This window comes from Trachypithecus francoisi, unplaced genomic scaffold (genome assembly GCF_009764315.1).
Source record: "Trachypithecus francoisi isolate TF-2019V2 unplaced genomic scaffold, Tfra_2.0 Contig01705, whole genome shotgun sequence".
In the NCBI taxonomy this organism is placed as follows: domain Eukaryota; kingdom Metazoa; phylum Chordata; class Mammalia; order Primates; family Cercopithecidae; genus Trachypithecus; species Trachypithecus francoisi.
In genome coordinates this window covers 1,167,720-1,178,295 of record NW_022681450.1, presented here as the reverse complement: position 1 = coordinate 1,178,295, position 10,576 = coordinate 1,167,720, and the positions used below count along the sequence as shown (strand labels likewise).

At 52.0% G+C, this 10,576-nt stretch overlaps 1 protein-coding gene across 16 annotated transcripts; it reads left to right on the top strand.

Moving 5' to 3' along the window:
• The first annotated feature begins 284 nt into the window (after positions 1-284).
• On the top strand, positions 285-9,824 carry TMEM91 (transmembrane protein 91). 16 transcript variants are annotated; one of them, XM_033198645.1, is made up of 5 exons: positions 532-913; positions 2,646-2,884; positions 7,882-8,031; positions 8,626-8,697; positions 8,939-9,147. In XM_033198645.1, exons 2-5 carry the CDS (start codon positions 2,675-2,677, stop codon positions 8,960-8,962), a joined length of 456 nt encoding a protein of 151 aa, XP_033054536.1. In that variant the 5' UTR covers positions 532-913; positions 2,646-2,674; the 3' UTR covers positions 8,963-9,147. The 16 variants fall into 16 exon arrangements, 13 of the variants coding, with proteins under 13 accessions (XP_033054520.1, XP_033054536.1, XP_033054469.1 ...); XR_004434159.1 differs by lacking the exon at positions 532-913 and adding an exon at positions 9,498-9,824 and having other exon boundaries at positions 2,250-2,884; positions 8,939-9,114; XR_004434161.1 differs by lacking the exon at positions 532-913 and adding an exon at positions 9,498-9,824 and having other exon boundaries at positions 2,251-2,884; positions 8,951-9,114.
• The last annotated feature ends 752 nt before the right edge of the window (positions 9,825-10,576 follow it).

The following is a 10,576-nucleotide window of genomic DNA, read 5'->3' as shown; positions in this document are numbered from 1 at the left end:
TCTCTACTAAAAATACAAAAATTAGCTGGGCGTGGTGCCTTGCCCCTGTACTCCCAGCTACTCGGGAGGCTGAGGCAGGAGAATCACTTGAACCCGGGAATCGGAGGTCGCGGTGAGCCGAGATCATGCCACTGCACTCTAGCCTGGGGACAGAGCAAGACTCCGTCTCAAAAACAAAACAAAACAAACAAAAACCCCAAAGTAAAATAGCAGCGACAACCACCACCACCACCACCACCACCACCACCCCCGGAGCTACTGAGAGGAGGAATGAATGCGATGATGAATGTAAAGCGTTTAACACAGGGCTTGGGTACAGTCTGCCCTCAATGAACCAATGATATGCCCTTAGGCAATTTACCTAACCTCGGCTTGCAGTTTACTCCCGCGTGAAACGGACAATAAACAATTATGCCTCTTAGGGTTTTGCTGAGGAATACATGTGTATCTAAGTTTATTTGCAAAGCACTTAGAACAGGGCGCACTGTCTTTGTTGCTGTTATTATTATTGGCTATTATTGCGCAAAGGGGAAGGGAGGCGGGGCCAAGCCAGGAAGGCCCTGGAGAATCAGGGGTGCCCTCTCCTCCGGCAGAGCTTGGGCCTGGACTCACGAAGAAGGGGCTATCGTTCTACGAAGATTCCCGCCTGCTCCCAGGCCCCGGGAGTCGTAGGAACCCGCTCCTGGACGCTGAAGTCGGCTTTCAGGGCCCCCTCGCCGGACGCCGAGGAGGGACAGAGCCTGGGAGGCCGTCGCCCCGCCCCGTCCCCGCCCCCGCGCGCAGCGGGCCCGGGGCGCCGAGACCCGCGAAGAGGAAAGCGCTAGGTCCCCGCGCCCCTCGGACCCTTGGTGGCAGGGTCTGGGCGGGTGTCATTGCGGGGGTTCAGGAGGCCCCCGGCCTGTGATCGTGAGCGGTGAGCGAGGGGTGTAGGTGGGTGGGGGTCACAGTCCCTCCCCTGGGTCCTGGCGTTGGGGAGGAGAAGGCAAAGCTTTGGCGAGGAAATCGGCTCAGTCAAGGTTTGTAATGAGTGGGCAGGAGGCTTGGGGACCTCCCAGGGGGATGGTAGGACAAGAAGAATATTCTTTCTGGTTGTGTTGCGTGTGTACATGTATGTGTGCTGGGGTTGAGGGTGTTTATGGGGCGAGGTGTGCCAAGGATTCTGGAGAGCTGGTGCGTGTGTGGGAGTTGTGTGGAGTCATGGGTGTGTGGGTGGAGTAGGGCAGGGGTGCCTGGGCCTGATGAGTGAGGCAGGCATGCGAGAGGTCATGAGAATAGGGGAGAGTGCCAGGGTGCGTGTGTGTGCACAGGTGTCTGTGGTTTGTGATGCAGTGGGGAGTAGGGCTGTGCATGGAGTCAATTGGGATAAATGTGTAAGAAGGTTGGAGGCCTGAAAGGGATGCTGACGTTTGGGGCAAATATACAAGGAGTCCTTTGGGAGATGAATGTGTGAAGGTGGAGGCTGGGCTTGCCTAGATGGGGCTGTGTGGCAGGGGACTTCGGGGGGCAGGTCTAGGGGACAGAGGAGGGGGAATGTAGACTAGAGTGAAGTTGCAGGCAGCACTGGGGGCAGGGTATGGGTGTGTGTGTGACTGGGAGGGGTGCATGGACCCAGTCAGGTGGTCACAGGGTATGAACCTGGGATGGGTGTTGGGGGTGTTCATGGGGCAGGTAAGTGTGTAAGGCATGGTTCAACAGGTGCAACTTATTGGGATAAGTGTGATGGGTACGTGGCTTTTGCCTGAGAGAAATGCCCAGAATTTGGTTGGGTGCAGTGGCTTATGCCTGTAATCCCAGCACTTTGGGAGGCCGAGGCTGGTGGATCCCCTAAGGTCAGGAGTTCGAGACCAGCCTGGCTAACACAGTGAAACCCTGTCTCTACTAAAAATAATAATAATTAAAAAAAAAAAATGGCCGGGCGCGGTGGCTCAAGCCTGTAATCCCAGCACTTTGGGAGGCCGAGACGGGCGGATCACGAGGTCAGGAGATCGAGACCATCCTGGCTAACATGGTGAAACCCTGTCTCTACTAAAAAATACAAAAAACTAGCCGGGCGACATGGCGGGCGCCTGTAGTCCCAGCTGCTTGGGAGGCTGAGGCAGGAGAATGGCGTAAACCCAGGAGGCGGAGCTTGCAGTGAGCTGAGACCCGGCCACTGCACTCCAGCCTGGGCGGCAGAGCGAGACTCCGTCTCAAAAAAAAAAAAAAAAAAAAAAAAAAATTAGGCGGGCATGGTGGTGGGTGCCTGTAATCCTAGCTACTTGGGAGGCTGAGGCAGGAGAATGGCTTGAACCCGTGAGGCAGAGGCTGCAGTGAGCTGAGATTGCACCACTGCACTCTAGCGGATCTGCAGTGGTGGGTGGATCTGCCTGGGCAACAGATCGAGACTTTGTCTCAAAAAAAAAAAAAAAAAAAAAAGAAAAGAAAAAAAAAAAAGAGAGAAATGCCCACAATTGAATGTCCTAAGTTCTCTTTGTAACCTGAGGCCAATCTTTTTTTCTCTCTGGGTCTCAGTTTCCCTATCTGCAAAATGGGTCTGAGGACCACTGCACTCACTAGTCTCTGCCTGGGTCTCTCTAAAGCAAGGGGTCAGAAGTTGAGTGAAGTGAGACTTTTACAACTTGTCTTTTTCTTCCCCCTACCCCTAGGAAACCCCTCTTGGAGTTTTCCCAAAGCCATGGACAGTCCTAGTCTTCGTGAGCTTCAACAGCCTCTGCTGGAGAGCACAGAATGTGAGACCCCTGCCCAGAAGCCTGGCAGGCATGAGCTGGGGTCCGCCTTAAGAGAGCTAGCCTTTGCCGAGTCCCTGAAGGGTTTGCAGTTCCTGTCACCGCCTCTTCCCTCTGTCAGCGCTGGCCTGGGGGAACCAAGGCCCCCTGATGTTGAGGTAGGAACAGCAGACCTTAGTGGAAGGCACGGGAGGGGGCTGGGGTGAGCCCCACTACGGCCAGCATCTGGCAGGCTGACAGCTGTGCTGATCTGCCTTAGGCCTGGAGTCTCACTTCCCAGCTGTGTGTGGGCGTCTGAGATTTCCAGTTACGGTTCTTCTTGTTTTATGTCTCTCCTGGTTTCTTTACCTTTTTCTCTCCAGATTTCTCTCTCATCTTTGTTGCCTGGCTTTTGGCTTTGTCTTCCCTCTGATCTCTGACTCTGCTGTTTGGTGTCTTCAGAGTGCATGCACCTCCGGCTTTTGTCCACCCTGCTCTCTCTCTCTCTTTGTGTGTGTGTGTGTGTGTGTGTGTGAGAGAGAGAGAGAGAGAGAGAGAGGGTCTCGCTCTGCTGCCCAGGCTGGAGTGCAGTGGAGCGATCATAGTTTACTGCCACCTTGACCTCCTGGGCTCAAGCAATCCTCCCACCTCAGCCTCCTGAGTAGCTGGGACCACAGGCATGTGCCACCATGCCTGGCTAATTTTTTGGTATTTTTTGTAGAGCAGAGGTTTTGCCATGTTGCCCAGGCTGGTCTCAAACTCCTGAGCTCAAGCAATCTGCCTGCTGTGGCCTCCCAAAGTGCTGGGATTAGAGGTGTGAGCCACCATGCCCAGCCTTCCCTTTTTTTAAAAAGTTAATGTCACTTTTTATAATTTCTCATTTGAGGCCAGGCACAATGGTTCACACTGGTAATCCCAGCACTTTGGGAAGGCGAGGCAGGAGGACTGCTTGGGCCCAGGAGTTCTAGACTAGCCTGGGCAACATAGCGAGACTCCATTTTTATTTTTATTTAATTTTTCATTTTGTCCTCTGAAAATTAGCAAGACCCCGTTAAAAAAAAAAAATTAACCAGGTATGGGGGCGTGTTCCTGTAGTCTCAGCTACTTGGGAGACTGAGGTGGGAGGATCACTTGAGCCCAGGAGGTAGAGGCTGCAATGAGCTATGACCATACCACCTTACTCCAGCCTGGGCAACAGAGCGAGACAGACAGAAAGAAAGAGAAAGAGAGGGAGAGAGGGAGAGAGAGAGAGAAAGAGAAAGGGAGGGAGGGAGGAAGGAGAGAAAGAAAACAGAGAAAGAGAGAGAGAAAGAAGGAAGAAGGAATGAAGGAAAGAAGGAAAGGAAAGAAGGAAAGGAAGGAAGGAAAGAAAGAAGGAAAGGAAGGAAGGAAAGAAAGAAGGAAAGAAGGGAAGGAAGGAAGGAGAAAGGAAGGAAGGAAAGAAAGAAGGAAAGAAGGGAAGGAAGGAAGGAGAAAGAAAGGAAGGAAGGAAGGAAAGAAGGAAAGAAGGGAAGGAAGGAAGGAAGGAGAGAGAAGGAAGAGAAGCAAGGCAGGCAGGCGACAATCACGATGAACTCTTATGGTTTCTGTTGGTCAGGAATTTGGGACTCAGTTGCATGGTTCTGCCTCTGGGTCTTTTTTGTGTGTGTGTGTGTTAGCCATATTTTTATTTTATTTATTTATTTTTTTTATTATACTTTAAGTTCTAGGGTACATGTGCATAACGTGCAGGTTTGTTACATATGTATACTTATGCCATGTTGGTGTGCTGCACCGCCTCTGGGTCTTTCATGAGGTTGCATTCAGCTGGTGGGTGGAACTAGAACAGTCAGGAGCTGGCTGGGTACTTTTCTCTTTCTTCATGGTGTCTTAGGGCTTCCTTTTTTTTTTTTTTTCGAGATGGAGTTTTGCCCTTGTTGCCCAGGTTGGAGTGCAATGGTGCAATTTCAGCTCACTGCAACCTCCGCCTCCTGGGTTCAAGCGAATTCCCCTGCCTCAGCCTCCCGAGTAGCTGGGATTACAGGCTTGTGTCACCATGCCCAGCTAATTTTGTATTTTTAGTAGAGACACAGGGGTTTCACTGTGTTGCTCAGGTTGGTCTCAAACTCCTGACCTCAGGTGATCCATCCACCTCAGCCTCCCAAAGTGCCGGATTACGGGCGTGAGCCACTGTGCCCAGCCGAGTCTTAGAGCTTCCATATGTGGTCCCTCCATATAAGCTGCTTTGGGATTCCTTACAGCATAACAGCTTCAGGGCATCAGGCTGCTTATGTACCTCCAGCCTGCAGCATGAATGTTGCAGCAAAGCAGAAGCTGCCTCACCTTTTCTGATTTTGCATGACTTCCACCATATTTTTTTTTTTTTTTTTTTTTTTTTTTGAGATGGAGTCTCGCTCTGTCGCCCAGGCTGGAGTGCAGTGGCGCAAACTTGGCTCACTGCAAGCTCCGCCTCCCGAGTTCACACCATTCTCCTGCCTCAGCCTCCCAAGTAGCTGGGACTACAGGCGCCCGCCACCACTCCCAGCCAATTTTTTTGTATTTTTAGTAAAGACGGGGTTTCACTGTGTTAGCCAGGATGGTCTCGATCTCCTGACCTCGTGATCCACCCGCCTCGGCCTCCCAAAGTGCTGGGATTACAAGCGTGAGCCACCGCGCCCAGCCTTCCACCATATTCTATTAATTACAAGTGAGTCACGAGTCTGCTCAAATTCAAGGGGAGGGGACACAGAACTCATCCCTTGATGGGAGGGATATCAAAGTCACATGGTAATAAAAGCATGTGGGGCCAGGCGCTGTGGCTCATGCCTGTAATCCCAATACTTTGGGAGGCCAAGACAAATGAATTGCTTGAGGTCAGGAGTTCAAGACCAGCCTGACCAATGTAGTGAAAGCCCATCTCTACTAAAAATACAAAAATTAGGCCGGGCTCGGTGGCTCACGCCTGTAATCCCAGCACTTTGAGAGGCTGAGGCGGGCGGATCACGAGGTCAGGAGTTTAAAACCAGCCTGGCCAACACGGTGAAACCCAGTCTCTACTAAATAAAAAAATACAAAAATTAGCCAGGTGTGTGCACACCTGTAATCCCAGCTACTCAGGAGGCTGAGGCAGGAGAATCACTTGAACCTGGGAGGTAGAGGTTGCAGTGAGCGGAGATCGAGGCACTGCACTCCAGCCTGGGCAACAGAGCGAGACTCCCGTCTCAAAAAAAAAAAAAAAGTTTAAAAATCTAGACTCTACAATAGTTTTCAGCAGGCAGGTTTGCCCTAATCATTTAGGCCATTGGAGCATTTTATAATCTCAATCTTTTATTTATTTATTAGAGACAGGGTCTTGCTCCATTGCTCAGGCTGGAGGGCAGACGTGATCATAGCTCACTGGAGTCTCAAACTTCTGGGCTCAAGCCATCCTCCTGCCTCAGCTTCCCAAGTAGCTGAGACTATAGGCACAAGACACCATGCCTAGCTAATTTTTTTTTTTTTTGAGATAGAGTCTCACTCTGTTGCCCAGGCTGGAGTGCAGTAGTGCAATCTCGGCTCATTGCAAGCTCTGCCTGCCGGGTTCATGCCATTCTTCTGCTTCAGCCTCCTGAGTAGCTGGGACTACAGGTGCGTGCCACCACACCTGGCGAATTTTTTGTATTTTTAGTAGAGGTGGGGTTTCTTTTTTTTTTTTTTTGAGACGGAGTCTTGCTCTGTCGCCTGGGCTGGAGTGCAGTGGCCAGATCTCAGCTCACTGCAAGCTCCGCCTCCCGGGTTCACGCCATTCTCCTGCCTCAGCCTCCGGAGTAGCTGGGACTACAGGCGCCCGCCACCTCGCCCGGCTAGTTTTTTGTATTTTTAGTAGAGATGGGGTTTCACCGTGTTAGCCAGGATGGTCTCGATCTCCTGACCTCGTGATCCACCCGTCTCCGCCTCCCAAAGTGCTGGGATTACAGGCTTGAGCCACCGCGCCCGGCGAGGTGGGGTTTCACTGTGTTAGCCAGGATGGTCTTGATCTCCTGACCTCACGATTTGCCATCCTTGGCCTCCCAAAGTGCTGGGATTACAGGTGTGAGCTACCGCACTTGGCCCATGCCTAGCTAATTTTTAAAGTTTTTTGTAGAGATGGGGTCTTGCTATATTGCCCAGGCTGGTCTCAAACTTCTGGCTTCAAATGATCCTCCCGCCTTGGCCTCCTTAAGTGTTGGGATGACAGGTGTGAGCCACTGTGCCCGGCCAATAATCTCCATCTTTTTGCAGGTTCCTTGTTTCATTGGCGTTTGTCCCCGTTCAGGGGCTTTTCTTTTTGAGACAGAGTCTTACTCTGTCACCCATGCGGGAGTGCAGTGGCTCCATCTCGGCTCACGGCAACCTCTACCTCCTGGGTTCAAGTGATTCTTCTGCCTCAGCCTCCTGAGTAGCTGGGATTACAGGGGCACCCCACTATGCCCGGCTAATTTTTTTATTTTTAGTAGAGACGAGGTTTCACCAGGTTGGCCAGGCTGGTCTCCAACTCCCGACCTCAGGTGATCCACACACCTTGGTCTCCCAAAGTGCTGGGATTACAGGCATGAGCCACTGTGCCCGGCCATTCAGCGGCTTTTCACTCAGACATTATAAACAATTGTAGCATCCATGATTGGATCCGTGAACCCCTTGAAAATGAACTGAAAACTCTGGGTGTAGTTGGGGCTCTTCTCTGGAGACCTGGTCCATAGCTTCCCTTCAAAGGGCTCCAGGATACAAATGTCAAAAGTCCATCTCTGGCCAGGTGTGGTGGCTCACGCCTGTAATCCCAGCACTCTGGGAGGCCGAGATGGGTGGATCACCTGAGGTCAGGAGTTCAAGACCATCCTGGCCAACATGGTGAAACACTGTCTCTACTGAAAATACAAAATTAGCCAGGCATGATGGCGCGTGCCTGTAATCCCAGCTACTCTGGAAGCTGAGGCAGGAGAATCATTTGGATCTGGGAGGCAGTGAGCTGAGACTGTGCCATTGTACTCCAGCCTGGGTGACAGAGCAAAACTCTGCCTCAAACAAACACCAAAAGCCCATCTCTGAACATTTTTTTTTCTCTTTGTATCTCTGGGGAAGCCCTGGGGGCAGGTATTGGCCTTTGAGGGCTATGGAGAGCAGAGCAATGGGGCAGGAAAGGTGGATGGAGATGCCCACCTGGGCACTTTCCGGCCCATAGGACATGTCATCCAGTGACAGTGACTCGGACTGGGATGACGGCAGCCGTCTTTCACCATTTCTACCCCACGACCACCTCGGCTTGGCTGTCTTCTCCATGCTGTGCTGTTTCTGGCCTGTGGGCATCGCTGCCTTCTGTCTAGCCCAGAAGGTCAGTCTGTGTGTGGGACTTGGAGGGGACTGGGCATAAAAGAGAAAAATGCCCCACAAAAACAAAGAGCCATATACCTGAGGCGGGAAGGCGGAGGGCAGCCCAGAGTGTTAGTTAAGAACCTTAACTCAAATCCTGAGTCTGCTACTCTCTGCAGTATATATAGAGTCTCACTTTATTGCCCAGGCTGGAGTACAGTGGTGCAATCTCGGCTCACTGCAACCTCCGCCTCCTGGGTTCAGGTGATTCTCTTGCCTCAGCCTCCTGAATAGCTGGGATTACAGACACGCGCCACCATGCCCGGCTAATTTTTGAATTTTTAGTAGAGACGGGGTTTCACCATGTTGGCCATGCTGGTCTCGAACTCCTGACCTCAAGTGATCCTCCCACCTTGGCCCACCAAAGTGCTGGGATTACGGGCGTGAGCCACGGTGCCCAGATCTCTGCAAGATTTTGGGCAAGTCACTTAACTTCCCTGTGCCTCACTTTCCTCATCTGTAAAGTGGGAATAATTGCTACCTCTGGGTCAATGTGAGAATCAAATGAGTTAGAACAGTGGCGTATACCATTTTAATGTTTTTATTAATCACTCAGCATCCCCAGTGCCTGACCTATAGTAGGTGCTACGTATCTGCTTTTGGAATACATGCATGCATGAATGAATGGGTATGTTGGGTGGGGGAGAGACCAGGGGAAGGGTCTGGGACTGAGGGGATGCCTGGGTCACTGCTGCCCACTGCCTCTACAGACCAACAAGGCTTGGGCCAAGGGGGACATCCAGGGGGCAGGGGCCGCCTCCCGCCGTGCCTTCCTGCTGGGGGTCCTCGCCGTCGGGCTGGGCGTGTGCACGTATGCGGCTGCCCTGGTGACCCTGGCGGCCTACCTTGCCTCCCGAGACCCGCCCTAGTTGCCCCTACAGCCCTCACTGTGAACCCTGAGGCCGGCAGCCCAGCAAATCTGTGGGCAGAGAGTGGAGAATCCTGGTGGATGAGGCTGCGGCAGCGGCAGGAGCATCTAGAAGCGGGAGCGAGCTGGACTGGAACCCCTCCCCTTCCTGGCCACCGCTCATCAGGCGGCAGCAACGTGAGATTAAACACCAGACACTCTTGCAGCAAACCAGAGTCTGTTCATGTGTGTGGGAGGATGGAAGGGGTTGGGGGTGCTTGAGACCAACAGGGGACTGACTGGTCAGGGTGACGGGCTGTGGTGGGCATCCCCAGGGTACTTGCTCCCTGAGACCTGAGCTGGAAAAGGGGAAGAAGGTCTTTTTTTTTTTTTTTTTTTGAGAGATGGTCTCCCTGTTGTCCAGGCTGGAGTGCTGTGGCACAATCATGGCTCACTGCAGCCTTGAACTCCTGGGCTCAAGCAATCTTCCTGATTGAGCCCAGGAGCCTCTCAAGTAGCCAGGACTACAGGCACCTGCCACCACACCCAGCTGATTAAAAAAAATTTTTTTTTTTGTAAAGACAAGGCATCATCGCTACATTGCCCAGGCTGGTCTGAAACTCCTGGGCTCAACTGATCCTCCCGCCTTGGCCTCCCAAAGAGCTGAGATTACAGGCATGAGCGACCATGCCTGCCAGTTTCTAAACAGCAGGATGTTCTCATTCCAATATTGGTGGTTAGCAGAGAACTGGAGAGAGCTGAGTTCCAAGTCCTTACTCCTCTACCTGTTAGCTGTGTAAGCTTGGCCCAAGTGACTTCTCTTGAAGCCTCATTTTTTCTCCTCTGCAAAATGGGACTTTCTGCACACCTCAGGCTGTAGTGAGGATTAAAGGCATCATATATGGAAATGACTGCTGTTGCTGTCTCCCTCTGAGGTTTTTTTTTCTTTTCTTTTTTTTGAGACAGGATCTCCCTCTGTCACCCAGACTGGAATGCAGTGGCACGATCTTGGCTGACTGCAGCCTCAACCTTCCAGGTTCAAGTGATCCTCCCTCCTCAGCCTCCCAAGGAGCTGGGACCACAGGCGTGTGCCACAATGCCTGGCTAATTTTTTGTATTTTTTATTTTTTTGAGACGGAGTCTTGCTCTGTCGCCAGGCTGGAGTGTAATGGCGCAATCTCAGCTCACTGCAACCTCCGCCTTCCGGGTTTAAGCGATTCTGCTGCCTCAGCCTCCTGAGTAGCTGGGATTACAGGCACGCACCACCGCACCTGGCTGATTTTTGTATTTTTAGTAGAGATGAGTTTTCACCATGTTGGTCAGGTTGGGGGCTCCAACTCCTGACCTCAGGTGATCCACCAACTTCAGCCTCCCAAAGTGCTGGGATTACAGGCGTGAGCCACCGAGCCTGGCCTTTATTGCTTGATAATATCTAGCCCCTCTTAGTGTGCTCAGTGAGCACTTCCTATGTGCCTCTGCTAAATGCTTGTGGCAGATGTGTCTTCCCTGTCCAGGTGCCAACACTTCCATGTTTCCTTAAGGATGCATCCATTTCCCTATTGCAGGCCATTTGGTTTGAATGGGACTGCCTCCAACTCCAGGCAGGGTTTAGCCCTATCTCTCCTAAAAATACAAAAATTAGGCTGGGCAGAGTGGTTCA

Coding starts and splice junctions, on each gene's coding strand:
- TMEM91 (XM_033198564.1), top strand. CDS start 2,528: ATGGGTCTGAGGACCACTGCACTCACTAGTCTCTGCCTGGGTCTCTCT. Junction 2,885..7,881: donor CAAGGCCCCCTGATGTTGAG/GTAGGAACAGCA, acceptor TCCGGCCCATAG/GACATGTCATCCAGTGACAG. Junction 8,032..8,625: donor CCTTCTGTCTAGCCCAGAAG/GTCAGTCTGTGT, acceptor TTAATCACTCAG/CATCCCCAGTGCCTGACCTA.